The sequence below is a fragment of the Lepus europaeus genome, chromosome 21 (genome assembly GCF_033115175.1).
Source record: "Lepus europaeus isolate LE1 chromosome 21, mLepTim1.pri, whole genome shotgun sequence".
Taxonomy (NCBI): Eukaryota; Metazoa; Chordata; class Mammalia; order Lagomorpha; family Leporidae; genus Lepus; species Lepus europaeus.
In genome coordinates, this window is record NC_084847.1 from 28,219,504 (window position 1) to 28,242,150 (window position 22,647).

The following is a 22,647-nucleotide window of genomic DNA, read 5'->3' on the forward strand; positions in this document are numbered from 1 at the left end:
CTCTGAATGTAAGATTTAATGCCAGGCAAGGATGGCAAGGGCCTCTCAACCTAACCTTGAGGAGGCTGGTGAAGCCTATCTCACCCTGTAATGCGCGTCTCCCAGCTGACGATTGCTGCGCGGGGCGGGGCCGTGGGTGGGGCTTGGGCGAGCGGCGGTGCCGCGGCGCGCGCACGCGCAGCAGCTCGACACTGCGTCTCCCGCCCCGCGCTCGGCATGGCTCTCTGGCCTCCGCTGCTGCCCGTGGTGCTCCTGTCGGGCTCCTGGCTCGAGCTAGGTCAGTGTGCTGCCTGCCCGCCTGGCGCGGGCCGCACTTGCCCCGGGGGCTCGGGAAAGGGCCGGGGCGCTCGCGGGGAGTGGGACCGTAGCTCTTGTACTTTCCTGGAGGTGCTGGCGGCGGCGGGAGGAGCCCGCCAGCGTGGGGAAGCTTCACAGCTTCTCACTGGTCCTTTACTTTGCCGTCCGATATTGGAACATGAAGTTGAGAGAACATAGAGCCCCCCACGTACGCGTCCTGCACCTAAGTCAGTTGGCAGTTGGTGGCCAAACTTCCTCGTTCAGTTTCCTGCCCTCCCTCTCCTGGAACCACTTTGAGTACCAGGCATGGCATAGTTTTGTTCAGATTCAGCTTGAGTGGCCAAAGACCAGAAGTCGCGAAAAAAAAAAAATTTATCCTGCTATGCTAGTCCCCAACCGAAAAATAGTGTTCTTTAATATCTTATGCACTCGGTTCAAATTCATCTTTCTCATAATTGTTTTTAAGTTATAACTTGCTTGTTGCATCAGGGTGAAAGTAAAGTTGATACATCGCACTTAGATGCTTATTTTTTTAATGAGTAATTGGGTTTTTTTTTTTCAGGATTTATTTTTTTTTTTCCATTTATTTGAGAGACTTACAGCGGGTGGGGGGAGACATCCTCCATCGGGTTGGTTCACTCCCCAGATGGCCACAAAGGTGGGGACTGGGCCAGGCAGAAGTCAGGATCTGTCTCCAGTTCTCCCATGTGGACAGCAGGGGTGCAGGCACTTGGGTCATCTTCCATTGCTTTTCCCAGGCCATCAACAGGGAGCTGGACCAGAAGTGGAACAGCCAGGACTGGAACTACTGGTACCCCTGTGGCATGCTGGCCTCGCAGGCGGCGGCTTTACCTGCTAGGCCACAACACTGGCCCCTTTTTCTTCTGCTTGTTATTGAAGTCTGTTGAAGAAAGTGGGAGTAGATGAAGTCAGTGTGTCAGGATGAAGAAAAGAGCTAAGAGATAGATTCTTGAGGGACATCTAAAGAGGTGGACTCTGTGTTTGGGGAACTTGGAGTGCTTGGACAGCCTTTCCTGGAGACACCACGAAAGCTGGAGACGTGGGCCTATTTGAAACAGGACTGAACTGGAAGTAAAGAGATCTGGATGTTGTCTTGTCTCCTGCTAACCAACTATTTTTTTAAGGATTTATTTATTTGAGAGGCAGAGTTACAGACAGAGAAAGGGAGAGAGAGAGAGAGAGAGAGAGAGAGGTCTTTCAGCTGCTGGTTCACTCCCCAAATGGCCACAATGGCAGGAGCTGGGCCAGTTGGAAGCCAGGATGCAGGAGCTTCTAGGTCTCCCACATGGGTCAGGGGCCCAAGCACTTGGGTCATCTTCCACTGCTATCCCAACCCATCATATGGGATGCTGGCCCCCGTCTCGTAATCTACTACTCCCCAGCACCACCCCGAACTAGCTATTTAAGTTAGCTCTTTGGGGGATCTTGGTTACCTTCTGTGAAATGAAGTTGAATAAAGATGCTTTTTATTATATAATTTTCTGAGGAATTCAAACGGCAAAATTATAAAGGAGCTCATTCAATTATTTGATGATAAGCAAGGTGCACTTGAGTCAGGAATACACTGGCAACATGTGATGTAGTTTGGTTTTTCTGGAGCACACAGTGTATTGATAAGAAAAAATCATTAAGAATTGATAAATGGGGCAGGTGTTGTGGTGCAGCAGGTTAAGCAGCTGACATCCCATATTAGAGTGCTTGGGATCAAATCCTGTGTCTTCTCCAATCCAGCATCTTGCTAACACACATCCTGGAAGACAGCAGATGATGGCTCAAGTACTTGGGTCCTTGCTACCCACATGGAAGACCCAGATGGAGTTCCTGGCATTCCAAGAGTGAACCAGCAGATGGAAGAGATCTTTATCTCTTTCTTGCTTTGCTTTTCAAAAAAAAAAAAAAGCATTGATTTGATAAGTATTCAACAAGTGGACAGGAAGAGGCAGAGGAGCAGCATAAGCAGAAGTATGGGCATTAGAAAATACTATATGTATATAGTTTCTGGATTTACCTAGTTTGGAAAAGGGGTTGTGTAAAGGCATAAAGAGGTACAGGAAAATCTCCCACGTGTTCAGTATTGCGCACATGTTATTTGTTTAAAGATTGATTTATTTGAGAGCAGAGTTACAGAGAGGCACAGGCAGAAAGAGAGAGAGAGGTCTTCTATACACTGGTTCACCCCCTAGATGGCCGCAACGGCCGGAGCTGCGCCAATCCGAAGCCTGGAGCCAGGAGCTTCCTCCTGGTTTCCCATGTGATACAGGGACCCAAGGACTTGGGCCATCCTCCACTGCTTTCCCAGGCCATTAGCAGGGAGCTGGATCAGAAGTGGAGCAGCTGGAACTCGAACCAACGCCCATATGGGATGCAGGCACTGCAGGCGGTGACTTTACCTGCTATGCCACAGCGCCAGCCCCTGTACACGTTATTTTAATTCATACAGCTGCCATCTGTAAGGTAGATGTTATCCCCATTAGATGGGTGAACAAATCCCAGATTAGGTTATTTGCCTGAGTTCTCAGCAAATTCAGTAGCAGAACAAGAATTTAAAGCCAAATTTTTGAGCCTCCATATTTTATTTTTTGTACCATTATGAACATTACATATGATCAGAATATTAATGCTTAGTTATATATGTGCATATATTATTCATCACTCTCCTTCTTTGCAGGGGATGCACAGGCAACTAGCATGGTCCAGCTGCAGGGTGGAAGATTCCTGATGGGAACAAATGCTCCAGATGGCAGAGATGGCGAAGGGCCTGTCCGGGAGGTGACAGTAAAACCCTTTGCCATCGACATATTTCCTGTCACCAACAAAGATTTCAGGTACATCAGGACTTTTCCCAGGAGAGGTAGAAGCTCTTTCGAATCCTCATTCCTAATATCCAGAAGGAAGCTATCTGATTTACCATCACATACCTTCTTTGCAGTGTTATCTGCATTTTTCTGATGAAGAATCTGAAATCCAAAGAATTCTGACTGGTCTTCTCAGTGGTAGAACTGGAGCTGAACTCAAAACTCTTGATTGTTGAGCCAGTGCAGTTTTCCCTGACACTGGGCAGAGCACTGAGAAAGATGTACAGAAGTGAAACACTGATAAAAAAAACCTCTAGGGAGTTGGGCATGTGACACAGTGGGTTACACTGCTGCTTGAGATGCCAGCATCCCATGTCAAAGTGATGGCTCAAGTCCCAGATACCCTGCTTCTGATGCAGTTTTCTTTCTTTCTTTCTTTCCTTTTTTTTTTTTTTTTTTTGACAGGCAGAGTTAGACAGAGAGAGAGACAGAAAGAAAGGTCTTCCTTTTTACATTGGTTCACCCCCAAAATGGCCGCCACCGCCAGTGCTGCACTGATCCGAAGCCAGGAGCCAGGTGCTTCCTCCTGGTCTCCCATGCGGGTGCAGGACCCAAGCACCTGGGCCATCCTCCACTACCTTCCCGGGCCACAGCAGAGAGCTGGACTGGAAGAGGAGCAACCAGGACAGAATCCAGCGCCCCAACCAGGACTAGAACCCGGGGTGCCGGTGCTGCAGGCAGAGGATTAGCCTAGTGAGCCGCGGCGCTGGATGATCTGGCTTTCTGTTCATGCGTCTTGGGAGGCAGCAGATAATCAAGCACTTGAGAGTGGGCGACCCAGATGCAGTACCTGGCTCCTGGCTTTGGGTTGCCCTCGCTCTGGCTGGTACGGGCATTTGCGGAGTGAACCAGTGGATCAAAGATTTCTTTCTTTCTGTTATTCTGCCATGCAAATAAATAACTTTCTCTTTTTTTAAAAAAAAAAAAAATCTTTTTAGCAAAAGAAACCCAGGGAGGAAATGACTGGGGTCATACTCACTGAAAGTCACTTAAGTTGCATTCATTTTTTGTTTTTAAAGATTTATTTATTTGAAAGTCAGAGTTACACAGAGAGAGGAGAGGCAGAGAGAGAGAGGTCTTCTACCCACTGTTTCACTCCCCAATTGGCTGCAGTGGCCGGAGCTGGCCTAATCAGAAACCAGGAGCCAGGAGTTTCTTCTGGGTCTCTCACATGGGTGCAGGGCCCAAGGACTTGGGCCATCCTCTACTGCTTTCCCAAGCCATAGCAGAGAGCTGGACTGGAAGTGGAGGGGCCGGGACTCAAATCAGCCCCCTTATGGGATGCTGGTACTGGAGGCAGGGGCTTTACTTGCTGTGCCACAGTGCCGGCCCTTTAAGTTGCATTTAAGTCGTATTTGCTGAGGGAAACAGCGTTGCTTAGGAGTCCAACTTTGTGATTCCAGATCATTCTGAGAAGCTGTGTTGAGCCAGTTTAGTTTCCACAAGGGACCTATGTTTGGGTTAGCTAAAGTGAAGATTATCGGAAGAAATCTGATGCTTACCTTCAAATGGTGCAAGGGGTGGAGTGGAGAATTTGTATCTATAGATACTTAAGGGTACTTCAAAAAGTTCATAGAGAGGCCAGCACTGTGGCATAGTGGGTTAAACTGCCCACTGTATTGCCAGCAACCCATGTGGGCACTGGTTTGAATTCCAGCTGCTCCGCTTCCAATCCAGGTCCCTACTAATACACCTGGGAAAGCAGTGGAGGATGGCTCAAGCACTTGGGTTCCTGCACCCACGTTGGAGACCCAGAAGAAACTCCTGTCTCCTGCATTCAGCCTGGCCTAACCCTGGCCATTGCAGCCATTTGGAAAGTGAACCAGCAGATGGAAGATCTCTCTCTGTCTCTGTTTTTCTCCCTTTTTCTCTGTAATTCTGACTTTCAAATGAATAAGTAAATCTTTAAGAAGTTCATGGAAAATGGAATTAAAAGAGAATTTTATTTTGGTCCCCAAATTTGAAATCCACATGTAGTTTTTTCATAGTATGCATTTTCCATTAACCCTTTAAAAACCCCTTGTATGCACAGATTTCAAATTATTTTTGCATCAAAGTGAACTTACCGCCAGCGCCGCGGCTCAATAGGCTAATCCTCCGCCTAGCGGTGCCAGCACACCAGGTTCTAGTCCCGGTCGGGGTGCCGGATTCTGTCCCGGTTGCCCCTCTTCCAGGCCAGCTCTCTGCTGTGGCCAGGGAGTGCAGTGGAGGATGGCCCAAGTCCTTGGGCCCTGCACCCCATGGGAGACCAGATGGTCACAATGGCCACAGCTAAGTCAGGCCAAAGCCAGGAGCCAAGAGCTCCTATTAGGTCTCCCATGTGGGTGGCAGGGGCCTAAGCACTTCGGCTGTCCTCTGCTGCCTTCAAAGGTGCATTAGCAGGGAGTTGGATAGGAAGTAAAGATGCTGGGATTCAAACTGGAGCTCGTATAGGATGCCGGCATCACAAGTGGTGGCTAAACCCACTGTGCCATGTCAGCCCCTGATTCTAATTTTTTAACTTATTTATATGTACTAATTTTTCTACAGTACAGTGTGCGTTGTTTATATATACATGCTTTTTTAAAGTAGTTTTAACAGGAAAGTTATTAAACTTGGATGAGAAATCACTTCTGATCTAGCTTGCACTGTATCATGACAACCAAAAACAGGTAGGTAGAAGCACAGTATGCCTTTTATATCCCAAAGTGTGACCTACTGTATTAAACAATATGACATCACCTCCAGCAGGTCCCTAAATTTTGCTTAGAACCCCATGATCTGGCTCTGCCTCTGGTAAAAGGTTTTTAAGCTACTCGGATGCTCTGGGGCTGGTAGTTACTGCTACAGAATCTCCTGGTCACCTCCTCCATTTCCAAAGCCCCTTTGGTCAGTGAACAGTGGCTTCTCATGTCAGAGGCCTGAAACACATAGCCCAGGAAAAAATCATCGTTCCTACCCAGCAGTCTGCCTGCTGAAACTGACTAAACCAAACCCAACCATATGAAAATCCTTTCTACCATCTCAGCGTGTCATTGTGTTTGGCTCACTGTCTTCCATCCGTTAGATGGAGATTAACTGTGCTGCCTGTGCTGCCTGCCTTCCCTTGATCACAGGGAGAGATTAGGTATGTGATGAAGACCTTTCAGGAAACAGTCTCGTTCCTCACCCTTACACACCTGCTTTTTTTTTCTTTTTTTTATAATCTCCAAAAACTGGAGATAACTCACTGATGTTCAGCTGGTGAGTGCATAAGCATAGTATCCATACAGTGAAATGCTCAATGGGAAAGCCGAGACCGCTGATAACTGACAGCATGAATGAGGCTCCGAAGCATTTTACTGAGCGAAAGAAGCCCAGCCCAGCAGGCTGTGTACTGTGTATGAGTCCCTTTAGGTGACTTTTTGGGGAGGGCAAGACTATAAGGACAAAAAAAAAAAGTGGTTGCAGGGGCACAGGGAAGTTTTTTGGGGCGATTGGTGGTGTCATTTTGTATTTTCATTATTCACGATGATCTCTGTAGTGATTATTCATATAGGAATTATCCATGCACTTTGTCAAAACTCACAGAGCTATATATACATCCAAAAGGGTGGCTTTCCCTGTATGAGACCTCTGTTCTTATTTGAAAGAAAATCTGCCCCTGCTGAGGGTGGAGGTGAATTCCTTGCAGGTCATAACAGCTCCGAGGTATGTGCCTTCCGGGACAAGGGTGTATGCAGGTTCCTGGAGCAGGGAAGGGTGAGAGGGTGAACCGGGTGAACTGTCTCATTTCAGGGAGTTTGTCAGGGAGAAGAAGTACCGGACAGAGGCTGAGGCGTTTGGGTGGAGCTTTGTCTTTGAGGACTTTGTCTCCAAGGAGCTCAGAAACAAAGTGACAAAGCAGATGCAGGTGAGAGAGCCTGGTCCACTCAGCTGACGGGGAAGGGGGGAGCCATGGACAGAGAATCCTGTAGGATACGGGGTCAGCTGGGCCACAGGACAGAACCTGACCCGAGAGCTGGAGCAGAGAGGCAGCAGGAGAAACCCACCCTGGAAGAGAGACACGCTGTCCCAGGAGGTGAGCCCTGAGCCAGTTCTGCTGTAGTCAGATAAAGACCAGCAAAGTGAAGTGCTCAGGGTGCCTCTGAACTTCACAAGCCTCGCTCTAGTCGGGGAGAGATTCCATCCACGCTTCCCCTGGGCCGCCTGCCTCTCTGTTCTGCCTCCTGGGTCACAGAATCTCCCAGCCTCGCTCCTTCTCTCTTGCAGTCTCTCCTCTGGTGGCTTCCTGTGGAAAAGGCGTTTTGGAGGCAGGTAAGGGTTGACTCCCCTCCTGATAGGCTCTGGGACCCCTGCTTCCTTAGATCCCTGTGCACCCAGGAATGCTGAGTTTAATGAGATCATGAGAACTTCTGGGGAATCGCTAAGCAGTCTCTTTTCCCTTGGCCCTGTCCCATCGTCTCTCCCTGTAGTCTCCTGTGTGGTCTTTTTTCCTGGCACTGGTGGGCCCCCACTCACCGAGCCATCTCTTGCAACTTCCTTGCTCCATCTAGTGGTAGAAGCTGAGCTCTGGCACCCTAGGTTAGCCATCCTCACACTTCCGTGAGCGCCCAGAAACCCGTCTCACTTCATCTTGGCTGTCAGCCTGCAGGTCCCGGCTCTGGCATCAGCGATAGACTGGAGCTCCCAGTGCTACACGTGAGCTGGAATGATGCTCGTGCCTACTGTGCTTGGCGAGGGAAACGGCTGCCCACTGAGGAAGAGTGGGAGTTTGCTGCCCGAGGGGGCTTGAAGGGTATACAGTTGCCGAGGCGATTGCTCTTTCTTCTTCTCCCCATCCTGCCCTGCATGGGGGACTTTAAAGCGGGAGGGGGTCCATGTTCCCAAAGCAGTGCTATTTAAACTCACTGTGGTGAAGGGCCAGTGGTTATGTTTTTATTTCTGATCTAAGAACAGTACATCTGTAAAACACCGTAAATGTTAATAACTGGGAAACCAGAATGCAAACAGACATAAAAATTTTCTATTGTTGGAGATTCTACAAGTATTAGTTATATTTCTTTTTTTAAGACTTATTTATTTATTTGAAGGGCAGAGTTAGAGAGAGAGAGGAAGAGAGAGAGAGAGAAATATCTTGTATCTGCTGGTTCATTCTCCAGATGGCCACAAAAGTTAGGGCTGGACCAGGCCAAAGCAGGAGCCTAGAATTCCATCTAGTCTCCCACCAGGGAGGCAAAGGCCCAAGTACTCGGGCCATCTTCCACTGCTTTCCCATGTGTATGAGCAGTGAGCTGGACTGGAAGTGGAGCATTTAAGACTCGAACTGGGACTCATACGCAATGCTGCCATTGTAGGCGACAGCTTAACCTGCTGCACCCCAATGCCAGCCCCTCTGAGTTACATTTCAATCAGTGTAAGTAGCACAACATTACACAGGGAGAAAGAATTACTAGAATTACATACCTTTTCCATGGGGGAGCTGGGATTGATAAAATGAATCACTATTCACTCAAAGTTTGTCATTGTGTAGTCTTGAATAGATAAAACGTCATGGGAGTGGAAAGCAGTTGCCCACATTAAACTCCTGTATGCACTCCTTGAATGAACACCTGGTATATCAATAGTCAAAGTTTTTAATATGACTAGGGAAGTTGCTTCCTGCCTGTTTGATTACGCAGTGTAAGTCCAATGAACAAATTTCTTTCTTAGAAAGAGTGATTTAAAAAATAATTATTTATTTGAAAGGCAGAGTTACAGAGAGGAACTCTCTTCTATCCACTGGTTGACTTCCCAGATGGCTGCAATGGCTGGAGCTGTGCTGATTTGAAGCCAGGAACCAGAAGCTTCTTCTGGATCTCCCACACAGATGCAGGGGCCCAAGGACTTAGGCCATCTTCTACTGCTTTCCCAGGCCATAGCAGAGAGCTGGATAGGAAGTGGAGCAGCCAGGACTCAAGCCAGTGCCCATATGGGATGCCTGCACTGCCGGTGGCGGCTTTACCTGCTACACCACAGCACCAGCCCCAAAGTTGATTTATTTTAATCTACTTGAAAGGCAAAATGATGGAGGCGAAGGAGAAGAAGAAGGGGAGAGAGAGAGAAAGAGCTATCTTGCATTCACTCCCCAAATGCCTGCAATAGCCAGAACTGGGCCAGTTGAAGCCAGGATCCAGGAATTCCATCTGGGTTTCCCACATGGGTGGCACCCAAGCACCTGGGCCATTATCCACTGCTTTCCAGGATGCATTAGCAGGAAGCTGAATCAGAAGTGGATCTGCCAGAACTCCAGCGGCCACTCTGATATGGGACACGGGTATCCCAAGTGGCAACTTAACTTCCCTGACACAAGTTTCTTAATGCTTAACGCTCAGTTTCTGAGCTTTTCCTGACATGAGCTGGTAACAGATAGTTCACAAAGTGCCACTGCTCTGGAACCACGCTTAGAATTGCACTGTCCTGGGGCAGGTCAGGTGGCCAGGGGCCCTAATGCCGTACAGTAAGTGCAGGGGATGGGCAGGGAGACAGAAGTAACCTCCCTCTACTTTTCTCCCCACCTCCTAACTTTTGGTTCCCTCACTCCCCCCACCCCTTCACCTCTCCCTCTTCCCCCGTCTCCTTACCCTCCTGGCAGGTCAGGTTTACCCCTGGGGGAACCGATTCCAGCCAAACCGCACCAATCTGTGGCAGGTAAGAGACACCCAGCACTGGCTAAGTGGGTGGGGGATGCTAATTTGCACAGGACCAGATGGAAGTTGAGCTGTACTGGGGACGGGGAGTCTTTGAGTTGGAGGCTGTGGCAGTGGCCCCAGGAAGTTCTCCACAGCCGAATTAAATGGGAATGCAAGCAAGAGAGGAAGCCTGAGAAGATAGCCAGGGTTTGGTAGAGAGGTGGAGTCCAGCATGAATCCAAGCTCGGGCAGCATGGTGGTGGCGCTGCCACTGTCCAGCAGCGCAAAGATGCTTGTCGGGGTCAGGGGTAGGGCTTGGGTCATTTAGGGTCACAGTGCATTTGCCATTTGCCCAGCCAGAGTAGAAAACAGGAGCCTAAAGCTGAGGACAGCAGCCTGGGTCACAGCAAATGGTTTGGGAGTCATCAGCATGTACCTTAGCAAGAGTGATATCCCCAGAGAGACTGTCCACGGCAGGCAGCTCAGCACCAGTGTTTGAGGGGGAGCAGCGAAAGGGGCCTGAGGATCAGGCTGACCTTTCAAATGACCTTGGCTTAGAGCCAGAGCTTTGTGGAAAGATCTGACTTACTGATTAGCAATGTCACTGCCTGCTTGAGCCTTAGTTGCCAACTTTTTTATTTTTTTAAGCTTATTTATTTGAAAGACAGTGAGAGAGAAAGAGATCTTCCATCTGCTAGTTCACTTCCCAAATAACCACAACAGCCAGGTTTGGGTCAGACTGAACCTAAAGAGCCTGGAACTCCATCTGTGTCCCCCGACGTGGGTGACAGGGGCCCAAGCACTCAGACTGTTCTCCGCTGCTTCCCCCCACCCCCACATTAGCAGGGAGTTGGATCAGAAGACGAGTAGCCAGGACTTGAATGAGAACTCTGATGTGGAATGGGATGGAAACTGACTTAGCCCACTGTGCCACAATGCAGGCCTCAGTTGCCAGTTTTTTAAGTGGAGGCAATACCTGTCCCATACTATTATGAAGATTAACTTAAAAGAGGCAAATACAACGACCCTAGCACATAGTAGTATTGAATAAATTATAATCCCCATTCCATTCATCTTTTTGTGAGAGCAACTGCCTTAGGGTAGTGGCAGCTGAGCCCCGATTTTAAATGAACAAGGTGACCAAACTGCATCAACAAATACAGGTTGGTTTTCCAGGAATTTCAGTGGGAAAGAGCAGGAGACAGGGAAGGTGGAGTCAGGGTAGATCAAAGGGAGATGAGGCTGGTGGCAATAGAGGGCACAGGACAGACATCAGTGGTTCCCGAAAAGGCAGCACTGGTCTCCCGTGCTCAGGCAGAGGGTTCAGGACTCTCTTCCCAGAGGGACCGTGGCATGCAGAGTTGGAGACCAAGGGGAGGAAGTGGCATAGAGCAGAAAAAGCAGGAGTGGGCTGGGCCTGCCACGGACCACCCAGGCACGTGCTCTTCCTGGGCCAGGCTGGAGCTCATGGTGGAGCACGGAGGGAGCTGGTGTAGGAGCTCAGGATAGGAGCCTGGCTCACTGCCCCATGTCTTCCCCTGCACCAGCTTATACAGAAGGTGAGCTGGGCCATGGGACACACGGGCGAATCCTTCAGCCTTAACTTCTCCCACAGGGACAGTTCCCCAAGGGCGACACAGCTGAGGACGGCTTCCACGGAGTCTCCCCCGTGAATGCTTTCCCCCCGCAGAACAACTACGGTAAGGTCTCCCATGCTCACAGGTGTTAGTAAGATTGTTCTGCCCGGCGCCAGCACTTGCTCTCCCAGAGTCTGTGATAGGCAGGAGAAGTAGGTCTGGTGCCTCCAGGCCTGGGACTGACCCACTGGCCATGCTGCAGGGCTGTATGACCTCATGGGCAATGTGTGGGAGTGGACAGCATCTACATACCCGGCCGCTGACCAGGACATGCGCGTGCTCCGGGGGGCATCGTGGATCGACACGGCTGATGGCTCCGCTAATCACCGGGCCCGGGTCACCACCAGGTGAGGGGCTTGGTCCAAGGATCTGGGGACTGAGCATCTAGATCCTGGGCTCCTGGGGCACACAGGCAGCACCAGAGTGGGGGCTGGTGCTGCTTTCATACCCCTGCCTCTACTGAGAGTTGTGGGTACAGAAAAGACATCGAGTGGTGCTCATCATGAAAAGCTAAAGGGTTTGGGACGGCTGGGACCTTATCCTGCCAGCACTTGGCACTAAGGGAGACTGTATGCTCAGGCTCTTCATTACGTGAGTTTCTCCTCTTATCCTCACTACCAGGAGGGAAGTGCAGTGGCCACATCAGTAAGTCATTGCCGCTGATCATGGAATTATTGATGCTTCAAAGTGGTGGGCGCCCAATATATCATCCTTCACAATCATTTGGTTTTATAATCAAGGACCACAAGGCTCAGTGACATCTTGGGGCCTGCTCATTCCCCACAGATGGCTAGTGGTAGCAGCTATGTGGTCCAGTTCTGAGTGACCCTCTGGGACTCTTCCTACCTCATCCATCTGCAGATTCCTTTGGTTGATTTCTGTCTTCCACCCAAAAAGGCCGTAGGGGGTCCACTGTTCCTGGGGCTTGAGGACCTCAGGATTGCACAGGTGTCTCTGACTCATGGAAACCCCAGGATTTTCCTTCCCTGTCCTCTGGGAACCAAGTAGTAAGAAAGTACCAACTGGCCTGGGCACCGGGGAGCTGGGTTAGTTGCTTATCCTGTTCTGCCCTGAAGCAGTGGCTGGCCTTGGGCAAGATGAGCCAGTCTCTCTCTGATTCTGGATCCGTAAAGTGGTAAACAGGTTCTGCCTCCCAGAGCAGATGGGAAACGATAAATGAGGGACTGAGAAAGCTTCTGGAAAAATGTGAGGTTCTGACTAGTACCATGATGTTCCTGTTTCTTGCCAAAGGGTTTTTTTTTTTTTTTCCAGCTGAGTTATAGAAATTACTAGTCACCATCTTTGCTGCCCTCCAGTGCAGTCTCTCAGGACGACTCTCGCTTCCCTCACTGTGTCCTGAAGCCCCTTCTTGACTCCTGTCCCCTAGGCATGGCACAAGCCCAGGACCTGTCCTCACCAGGCTCTTCCCAGACCAACAGACACACAAATAGCAGGCTCTGGTGGTTGGGCAGGGAAGCTGGGTAAGGCCTGAGGCCTTGTTCTCAGCACGTGTCCACTCTCTCTCCCCTTCTCGGATGGATCCAGGATGGGCAACACTCCCGATTCAGCCTCGGACAACCTGAGCTTCCGCTGTGCTTCCGGTGCCGGCCGACCCCCTGGGGAGCTGTGAGCAGCGACGCAGTGACTGCAGTGGCCAGGAAGAGGGCCCCAGGGTACCTGTGTCCTTCGTTCTGAACACTGCCACAGGCCAGGCTCTGTGACTTCAGCCGGGGGAGTGAGCCCAGTCCTCCTCCACCCCCACCCTCTGTGGCAGACACCTCTCCCAGGGCCAGAGGGGATCTCAGCCTCCGAGGAAGGCTCCCTGCCACAGCCCAACCCAGCGACCGTGACTGTGGCTGGGAGCTGGGTGCTGCTTGTAGAGGCTACGAATTAATGAGGCGGTGGCCAAATATGCAAAGAATTGGAACAGAGAGCGCCGGAAGACGGTTTGCTAAAAATGTTTAAATCTGCTCCCTCCCCCTTCCGGTCTGATTGAGGGATCTGACAAGTGTTTTCTCAAGGCAGGTGTCCCCATATCTTTGTTTTCCCAGGAAACCACTGTAGGAGGAAGATGCAGTTTCATCGGCCTCCTCTGTGGCGTTCTCCTGCCCCTGAGAAGGACCGCTATTTTTCTCGACGTGTAAAATGCACCACGGTGGCTCTTGACAGGGCAGCGTCAGTTCACGGGGGACCTGGGAGACCCAAAGGACCAGGAGAAGCAGCGCACCGTGGGAGTCACAAAGTAAATAACGCTCCAGAGGAAGTATTAGCAGAAGCTTCCTCTTCTATTGCTAATGTACCTAAGGGCTTCCCTAGGCCTCCCGGACCAAGTCCCCGGGTGCCGGTGGACATTGTGCGACTGCGCGTCTCTGAACTGTCTCCGTGTTTGAGCCTCGCCCTGGGAGTCTGAGGGAAGGGGTGTTAGAGACTTTGCGCCTCCCACGAAGTGAGGGCCCTGGCCCCGGACCACATCTGGTCCTCCCTCCTCAGGAATGGCGCCTGGCCCGGGGTCGGGGTACGTCCATCCAACGCCGGCTTCAGCACCCGGGGAGGGGGCTCCTGGCGGGGGCCAAGTGCCCCCCACACGCCCACGGCCTCATGCCTCCGGCTTAGGTTTCTGCGGCTCCGCCTCCCCCGCGTGCCTGCCCCCTCAGTAGTCGTCCTCGGCCAGCGAGAAGAGCACGGCCTTGGGGGTGTTCTCGAAGAGGGCAGCCCGGTTCTGCTGCTGCCCCTTCTTCACCCAGTGGCCGTAGATGCGGAAAGCGTAGGCGTCGATGAGGCGGCGCAGAGGTCGGAGCGCGTAGGGGTCCCGGATGACGATCTCCCTGGTGACGGGCTTCACCCGGCGGTACTGGTAGTAGATGCGCACGGAAGCCAGCACGGTTAGGCAGATCACCTGCGGAGGGCCGAGACGACACCCTGTAGACCCTGGGCTAGGGGTGTGGGGTGCTTCTGCTGGGTCCTCCGGAGTGTCCCCCACCCATTCCTACGCCACCGTGCTGATTAGGCCGGTGGAGTCGGTCAGCTGACATCCACCTTCCATGAAGGCAGAACGGGCCCTGGGACTGTCAGGGGGCGTACAGACCTCTGTTGGGGGCGGGGAGGGGCTGTGGAGCGGGGAGAAAGGGGAGTTGAGCCAGGGGCGGCTGCTCTGTGCCCTGGGCTGGGGACAGCTTCAGTACCTTGAACTTCCCCCGGGGGCTGAAGTGCCGCACTTCCTCCACCACGTACTGCTGGAAGAAGGGGTGTGCCAGGGCCTCTTCAGCCGTGTAGCGCTTCTGGGGCTGGACCACCAAGAATCGAGAAACCTGGGGGCGAAGAGGAGGGGAGCTGAGGACAGCAAGGCAGCGGTGTCTCTGTCCCCCAGCGTTTCAGAGTTCGCGGGGATGGGGGGGCAGTCTCTCCTGGTAGCTCCCTCCCACCTAGGACTTGGCACCCTCGTGTGAGCCCGGAAGCCAGCAGGCCTGGCCCCTCACCAAGTCCTTGACCGTGTCGGAGTAATCATCCCATTCCGGTGAGCCAAACTGGTAGTTGCCACTCATGATCATCCTCAGCATCAGCATCTGCTTCCGGTGCCAGAAGGGCGGGGAGCCGGCCAGCAGGGTGTACATGATGACTCCTGTGCTCCACCTAGGATGTTCGAGGGCCACTTACCACACCCAGCCTGGGGGGGAGTACAGGAGGGGCCCCTCTGTAGCTCCTGCTGTGCCCTCCCTGCCTCCTCCACACACTCACATGTCCACCTCCTTCCCGTAGCCTGGGTGGTTGTCATTCATGGAGCACTCGATGATCTCAGGAGCCAAGTAACTGGGGGTCCCACAGACCTCTGCAGGAATAGGTACCATCAGGACGGGCCAGCCAGGGAGACATGAGGGGAGATGGAACAGAAATGGTTGCTTGGGCTGAGACCCAGCTGACACTGGCCAAAGTCAGAGCCAAGGGCAGGGGCAGGGAATGGCTCATAGGGCACCCAGCACAGGGGCCTTTGGGTTCCTGGTTGCTTGGAGCCATCCTTGCACGGAACTCAGGCCATGGGAACCTGGCTCAGCTGAGAATCCTGGGAAGAAAAGTAGCCCGAAGATACCTCTGCATGGAATGGTGAGATTCTTATGCTGGGATTGGGCCAGGGGAGGGGTGGGGAATGCTAGGGGAGAAACCCAGGCTATTTCTGTTCCTGGGGGAATTAATGAGAGCCTGAGCCAAGGCCGTGTTGCTGGACCTCGCAGCTTCTCTCCGGGGTCCAGCTGGCAGGAAAAGCCGAAGTCTGTGAGCTTAATGTTCATGTCATCATCCAAGAGGATGTTCTCAGGCTTCAGGTCCCGATGCACGATGTTGAGTTTGTGCAAAGCGCAGATCACCTCCAGCAGGGCCCTCATGATTTTTCTAGGGTAGAAAAGACGTGAGGGAGGACTTGAGACAGGCTGGAGCTGGAGCCAAGGAGAGAGGCAGGCTTCCAAAGCCAGCGGCACACCCTCCCACCCCAGGCCTCGGGGAGATGGACCCTCACCGGGTTTCCTTCTCACTCAAGGTGACCTTCTCAGTGAGGTAGTCAAAAAGCTCCCCTTTCTTCATCCTGTGGGAACAGCTGAGTTGGTCCCAAGCCCACCCCGTCCTCCCCCAGGGACCCTGACAGAGCTGTTCCCCACCCCAATACCTCCGGAGACAAGTGGGCGGCTCCCCATGAAGGACCAAGATTTGGGGAAGTGAGATTGAAGCTGCCTGGGAGGGATTGGCAGAAGACTAAGGAGGCTGGAGAGGTGGGATGCTCCCCAGTGTGTGTGGGAATCCCCCCAACCTGTGCAGCTGACATCATGGACGGGGGTCTGTCTGGGCCTAAATCAGGGTGGGGAATGAAAGAGGGGACCCTGAGCCACTGGCCCAGGGCCCCAGAACCAAATCAGGACACAGTGTCCTGGTTCTCCTCCCTGGGAATGAATGGAAGGATTCTGCCCTGCAGGTGTAAAAGGGACAAGTTTGCTTGTTAGAGGAGGAGGAATTGCAGTTCCCTCTTACTTCTTGGGAAGATCTAAAAAGAGTTCTCTCCTAGAACAATCTAGTCACACCCTGGTAGCATTAAAAAAAGAGCTTCCCCAAGCAGCTTCAAAGGTTAAGGACATTTGAGCTGCCTGCAAGGGCTGTGTAGGACAGTGCCACTGAGCAGAGTCGGGACAGCTGCAGCTGCTGGAGTCTGGAGCGGTCTCTGGAAAGGCTCCCTTGGATAAACAGGCAAAGGTGCCTCCTGTCTTCTCCCCTACACCATCTCCCACAACCCAGCCCTCCAAGGAAAGCAGTGAGATTCCTTGGGCAAAAGTGGAGGGAATATGAGTAGGTCTCTCAAGTAAATCCAGTCCCTAAATTAGCTTAGGTATGGAGAAATCGAGACACCTCCACCACAGGGATTCATGTCACAAGCAGAGACTAACCCTTCCCTGGGAACCTTTTGCAACGAGACTGGTGGTGATGATGGGTCTTGAACACCCAGTTCACAGAACGCCTCGTTCTGTGCACACTTGACAAAGGAGCTCATCTCCCCACCCCTCTTGGTACAGAAGCAAGGGAACAATGGTGGTGGTGGTGGTGGTGAGGATCTCTGGGGCACACTCCACTTGCAGCCTCTACGGCCTGCCTCTCTCCTCCACCCCATCCTCCCTTTCCACTCTTGCCATAGCTTCATCCAGGCCACCCCTTGAGCACTGACTAAGGAAGCTCCCATCTCTAGCCTTTTGTTCTGGCTATTTTGTTTGCCCAAATTGACAACACTTGTACATATGGGTGGGCTACCAGGCAACATTTCAATCCATGTGTACAGTTGTGTAAGCAGGGTTGGCAGCATTTCCCCTTCTTAGACATAATTTCATCCAGGAGCTTGGAGCTCGCCTCTACTGGCTCATAAATGTATACTAGGGTGCTGCGAACTGCAGTCAGTCTGCCGTCTAACACCGGGGACTTGCTCCTCTGCCTCGTGTACCTGTGTATTGGTACATAGCTACAAGCCAGGGACCATGTTTGTCTCTCCCATTGCTGTGTCCTGGGTGCCAAGGTGGTAACTGAGTGACCTGCCACCATCATTGGCAGTAATTATTCACATGGCTAATCGTGCCAGTCACTGTGCTACCATTTACATAACAACCACTGAGAAAACAGATCCTTGAAGTTGTCCAGGCCATAATTGGTGGTCTGGGGTTTCAAAGCCTGGCAGCCTGACCCCAGGGGCTGTTGCTGCCTACAGCATCTGAGATCCTGTTTGGCATCCACGGGGCAGGGGGCGCTGCACTGGGTGGGAGGACCACAGTAGGCGGTTCCCAGATCATCCCCAGGATGTGACTGGCTCTGGGGCTGGGTACTTACAGGTCAAACACCAAGAAGAAGAAAGTGTTGGTCTCATAAGTGTCCTTCAGCTGTACTGAAAGGGAAATGGCTGGCTTGTCTCAAGTAGCAGGGGCAAGGGGATTAAGGCTTCCTTGAGCTGATTTCATTCTCTGAGGGCATGGGGGGAGTGGGGGCGGTCAGGATGGTGCCCACATGAAGTCAGCCTGGGGTGTGACAGGCCCGGAGCCTTCAAACTCCTGTTCCCCTATCTGTCCCCAACCCCAGCCCTGAGCTGATGGAGCCTCAGGGGACAGGTGACACACTCTCTGGATGGTTCTAGCTGGCCATGCAGCGGGGCTGCACTCCCTGACTGGGGGAATCGGGTGGAATCCCAGCCGAGTGCCCTGCTGTGGCCCGGGGCCGATACTCACTGATGTTGGGGTGGCCCGAGACCTTGCGTAGGATGTCCACCTCCTTCAGCGTGGCTTCTCGCAGCTCCTGCGCCTCCTCGGCACTGAAGCTGCCTCCACCAGTGACATCAATGATCTTCACGGCATACTCCTTGCACGTGGGCTTGTGGATGCAGCGCCTGACCACACTGCTAACTCCTCTGGGGGTGCAGAGGACAGATGGCCTAAGGGACCCCCACCCCCACCCCAGGCAGGCGGGTCCCCCAATCCAAGCCCCAGCAGGGATTGACACCTCCCCCTGTGAACCTTGGGAGATGGTGGGATGGAGATGTAAGGGCCCTGAGGAGTGATTTGCCCAGAGCTGAGGAGGACAAGGCTGGTCTCAGGCCTGGTGGCTCCTGGTTCATTTTTCTCAGCACATAGAAAGAAGAGGTATGCTCGGGGCCACAGCCTTCCCTCTGATCTCTTACCCCAACCTGGCCCAAAGCTAGGTTTGGAAGTGCTTGTCAACAGCACTTGGAGTTTAAAAAAAAAAAAAATTACTTATTTATTTTACTTGAAAGGCAGAGAGAGGGCCGGCACTGTGGCTCACTTGGCTAATCCTCCGCCTGCGGCGCCAGCACTCCAGGTTCTAGTCCCGGTTGGGGCACCAGGTACTAGTCCCAGTTGCTCCTCTTCCAGTCCAGCTTTCTGCTGTGGCCCAGGAGTGCAGTGGAGGATGGCCCAAGTGCTTGGGCCCTGCACCCACATGGGAAACCGGGAGGAAGTACCCCGTTCCTGGCTTTGGATCAGGGTGGCGCTGGCCATGGCAGCCATTAGTGGAGTGAACCAACGGAAGGAAGACCTTTCTCTCTATCTCTCTCACTGTCTATAACTCTACCTGTCCAAAAAAAAAAGGCAGAGGGAGAGAGCATGCTTCCACCTGCTTGTTGATTCCACAAATGTCTACAATAGGCCAGGTCAAAGCCAGAAGCCCTTGGCCAGCACTGTGGCTTAGCAGGCTAATCCTCCGCTTTGCGGCGCCGGCACACTGGGTTCTAGTCCCGGTTGGGGCTCCAGATTCTATCCCGGTTGCCGCTCTTCCAAGCCAGCTCTCTGCTATGGCCCGGGAAGGCAGTGGAGGATGGCCCAAGTGCTTGGGCCCCGCACCCGCATGGGAGACCAGGACAAGCACCTGGCTCCTGCCTTCGGATCAGCGAGATGCGGTGGCCATTGGAGGGTGAACCAATGGCAAAAAGGAAGACCTTTCTCTCTGTCTCTCTCACTATCCACTCTGCCTGTCAAAAAAAAAAAAAAAGCCAGAAGCCCAGAACTCTGTTCTGGTCTCCCTCCTGAGTAGCAGGGACCCAAATATTCATATCATTGCCTGCTGCTTCCCAGGGACATTAGCAGGAAGCTGGATCGGAAGCGGAGTAGCCAGGACTTGAAGTGGCACGCCAGCAGCAGCTTAACCTGCAGCACCACAACACCTACCCAAGCACCTGGAGCTTCTAGTGGGGAGATGTCTCTCATCTCTGACCCCTCCCGCCTGCCCTGGCATCAGGGGCAGGGGGCACAACTCCGTACTGAGTGCTTCAACAAATGCACAGACTCGGGGGATAGACCTGAGGCTAGCACAGATGGCTGCCACCTGTGGAGCCTGCAGGAGCCCAGGACAGCACCTCCCAGGGAAAGCCTGGCCCTCACCTGCCCAGGATCTCCTTGGGCTCATAATTCTCGTAGAAGCCATGTGTGGAGTGAGAGTCGGGCAGCGCCGCGTCGCGGGTCATGCTCAGCTCCTCAGGGGCTCTGAGAGGGAAGCAGAAAGAAGCTCTCCACCGTCCAGACACGGAGGCGTGCTCCTTGGGGGCTGGAAGTAGCGAATGTTCCCCTCAGCCAGCCTTGGCTTCCCAGCCCTGCCCAGAAATGCCAGCTCTTCCTCCTCCTGGGTTCTCCTCACCCTCACTGCCTGGAGTTTTGGAAAGAGCCAGGCTTGCTTCTTTGTCCCATCAGCTGCGTTCTCTTGGGACACCCCCCACCCCCCGCCCCAGTGGCCCACATAGCTCGCAACAGTCCCAGGAGCGGGCAGCGAATAACCAACCAGACCCAGGCAGGAGATAGGCCCCGGGGTTGGCTCTGATGGGGCCAGCACACCCTTGCTTTGAGAAAAAAAAACCACTAAGAAAAATGCAGAGGGGAAACTGGAATGCCATTGCCTTTCCTGGCTGGGGAGACAGAGGCTAGTCCCGCTGGCTACCCCTGGGGGAAAGGCAAGAAGCATCTTATTTTCAATATGCCACTCTGATGTCCTCTTCCCTCCTACCTCAGCACTACTCTGCCCCCCTCCCCCCTGCCCTGGGAACAGCCCTCCTACCTCAGTTCCTCACTCGTTCTGTCCATAACCAGGTCTTTCCCAAGCCCTCACTTGCACACTGCTCTGAGTGTGTTCCCAGCACCGCTCTGAGGGAGGTGGAGCTGGGTGGATGAGCCCCGGTCCGCGGCTCTGGGGCATATGGGGTCATCTCCTCCAGCAGAAGATGGCCTCCCCTGGACGTCCTAGCCCTCTCTGCCCTCTGTGCACACACAGAGCAGGTGCTTCTCCCTAGATGTGAGCCAGTAGTGGCCAGGCAGGTATCCTGTTGGTCCGGGGTCCTCTCCCATTGATCCAAGGTCCTACAGGTAGGATGCCCTCATTCTACCTAACGATGGCCAGATGGCCAGTGAGATGCAGAGCCAGGAAGCTCAGGTCTGGACACAGAGGATCAGCAAGGCTCCTACCGAGGAACTGAACCTCTCCCTCCCTCAGATGTAGCATTTGGGAAAGGCAGAAATTCATCCGCCAGCAGAAATAGGGACATATGGAAAGCAGGCACAGGCTCCACTCTGCAGGGCCAAAGCTGCCCCTCGCCCCACTCCCACCACCCTTCTTGGCATCTCTCATGGGGCCAGTTTGCTGACCAGCCAAGCAGCAGCCCTGGCTGCCTCGGGACTCAGGCCGGCTGTTCCAGGAAGCCTGGTGCCGCCACTACTGGGTGCCTGGTTACAGGAGGAAGGCTGAGAATAACAACAGTGTCCTCTATCAGCAGCCGGCGCCTGGGCTGCACAGAGGCCTCTCCTGCTCCGTCAGCAACCCTGGCGGAGCCCTCTGCAAACAAGGGCCCGCTTTCCTGGCAAGTGTTTCCAAGTTCCCAAGATGGGCATCAGCGTGCCTCACTCCCAAAACTGAGAAGCCTGGGGCTCCTCCCTTTCCCCAGCCCTCCATGGCTAGAGGGTCCACCTGGACCCGTGCCAGGATGCCATTCTGGGGTGCCATTCCCTGTACAATTGGGTTGGCCAAGTCGCAGCGGCATTCACCTTTCCTCTGGGTGGGGGAGCAGGTGTGTTTATCTTGCCACATCTTCTTCACCTGGGGCAAATGTTGTGCTTCTGTCTGCTGCCCCATCTATCTTTCCCAAAACCTCTCTGGAGAACCTGAGCACTCCAGTCCTGGTCCTTCTGTAACATAGCACCGCGCCCCCAAGCCCAAGTCCAAAACACAGCCACAGGGACTCATTTGCTGTCGAATACTCTCCCCCAGGGAGTGGGTAGGGGTTCAAGGGTCAATACTGCCACACTCCCAAGCTCACCTGCCTTTTAGAAGGGCAGAGAAAATCATCTGATGGATCTGGCGGTCTCTGTCTTCTATCCCCCATGCCCCCTCCATCTCCCTGCCACCAAGCCTGGCTTTTGTCCATCCCTGGCCTGGTAACTCACCGCTAGGTACTTGCAGGCCCGGAAATGAGCTTGAAGAGAATTCCAAAGGTCCCAGGGCCCCTGAGGGAGAAGGGACAGGAGAGAGCTGAAGCCTTGTCCCCAGCAGACACTTGTGGCCAGAGTCAGATATCTTGTTGGTCTTCTTTTGGTTTCTGCTCCTTGATGACGGAAGACTGACGTGCCAAAAATAAATCACAACTGCGAACCTGGGACGCAGGCCAAAGCTCAGCAGGGACACGGCATGGGACTGAGTCTCAGCACGGGGTGACCTCTGGCGGAGGGTGAGGAAAGCTCGGGTGGCCTGGGAGCAGGCGGGCAGCTTGAGGTGACCGCTCTCCCCCCAGGAGCTCACCTGCCTCCAGGTCCATGGACACAAAGCCAGGCTTGTAGGGAATGTAGTCGCTTCTAGTGATTTCCACGGATGCTGGATGCAGGGCCCCGGAGAACACCTCGGCATGGGACTCCTGCAGCTTTGGCTGTCCCAGAGACCCTGACGTCAGGACCCACACAGGGACAAGTGTGTGGTCGCCCTACCTAATGCACACCTTCAAGGCCAAGGGTGTTTCCCCTTTAGGAATCTGCTTCTGATCTACCCTCCGTCATTTCATCTAAGGAACTTTGCTCAGCCCATCTTGTTTTCAAGATGCAGTTTCTCTAGTCCTGGTTGGGGCGCTGTATTCTATCCCGGTTGCCCCTCTTCCAGGCCAGCTCTCTGCTATGGCCCGGGAAGGCAGTGGAGGATGGCCCAAGTGCTTGG

At 53.2% G+C, this 22,647-nt stretch overlaps 2 protein-coding genes across 4 annotated transcripts; one reads left to right on the plus strand and one right to left on the minus strand.

Annotated features, from left to right (window-relative positions):
- The first annotated feature begins 192 nt into the window (after window positions 1-192).
- SUMF2 (sulfatase modifying factor 2) lies at window positions 193-13,883 on the plus strand. 3 transcript variants are annotated; one of them, XM_062179920.1, is made up of 9 exons: window positions 193-277; window positions 2,987-3,143; window positions 6,930-7,044; window positions 7,404-7,448; window positions 7,779-7,929; window positions 9,766-9,821; window positions 11,418-11,502; window positions 11,642-11,786; window positions 13,491-13,883. In XM_062179920.1, the coding sequence occupies exons 1-9, from the start codon at window positions 217-219 to the stop codon at window positions 13,501-13,503; spliced, it is 828 nt and encodes a 275-aa protein (XP_062035904.1). In that variant the 5' UTR covers window positions 193-216; the 3' UTR covers window positions 13,504-13,883. The 3 variants fall into 3 exon arrangements, with proteins under 3 accessions (XP_062035904.1, XP_062035903.1, XP_062035905.1); XM_062179919.1 differs by lacking the exon at window positions 13,491-13,883 and adding an exon at window positions 12,827-12,935; XM_062179921.1 differs by lacking the exons at window positions 11,642-11,786; window positions 13,491-13,883 and adding an exon at window positions 12,985-13,483.
- On the minus strand, window positions 13,883-21,980 carry PHKG1 (phosphorylase kinase catalytic subunit gamma 1). Its single transcript, XM_062179918.1, has 10 exons — window positions 21,891-21,980; window positions 19,845-19,946; window positions 18,180-18,358; window positions 17,788-17,842; window positions 15,947-16,012; window positions 15,659-15,822; window positions 15,175-15,265; window positions 14,916-15,069; window positions 14,622-14,747; window positions 13,883-14,335 (listed from the first exon to the last, which is right to left on the minus strand). The coding sequence occupies exons 2-10, from the start codon at window positions 19,925-19,927 to the stop codon at window positions 14,090-14,092; spliced, it is 1,164 nt and encodes a 387-aa protein (XP_062035902.1). The 5' UTR covers window positions 19,928-19,946; window positions 21,891-21,980; the 3' UTR covers window positions 13,883-14,089.
- Window positions 21,981-22,647: the final 667 nt, after the last annotated feature.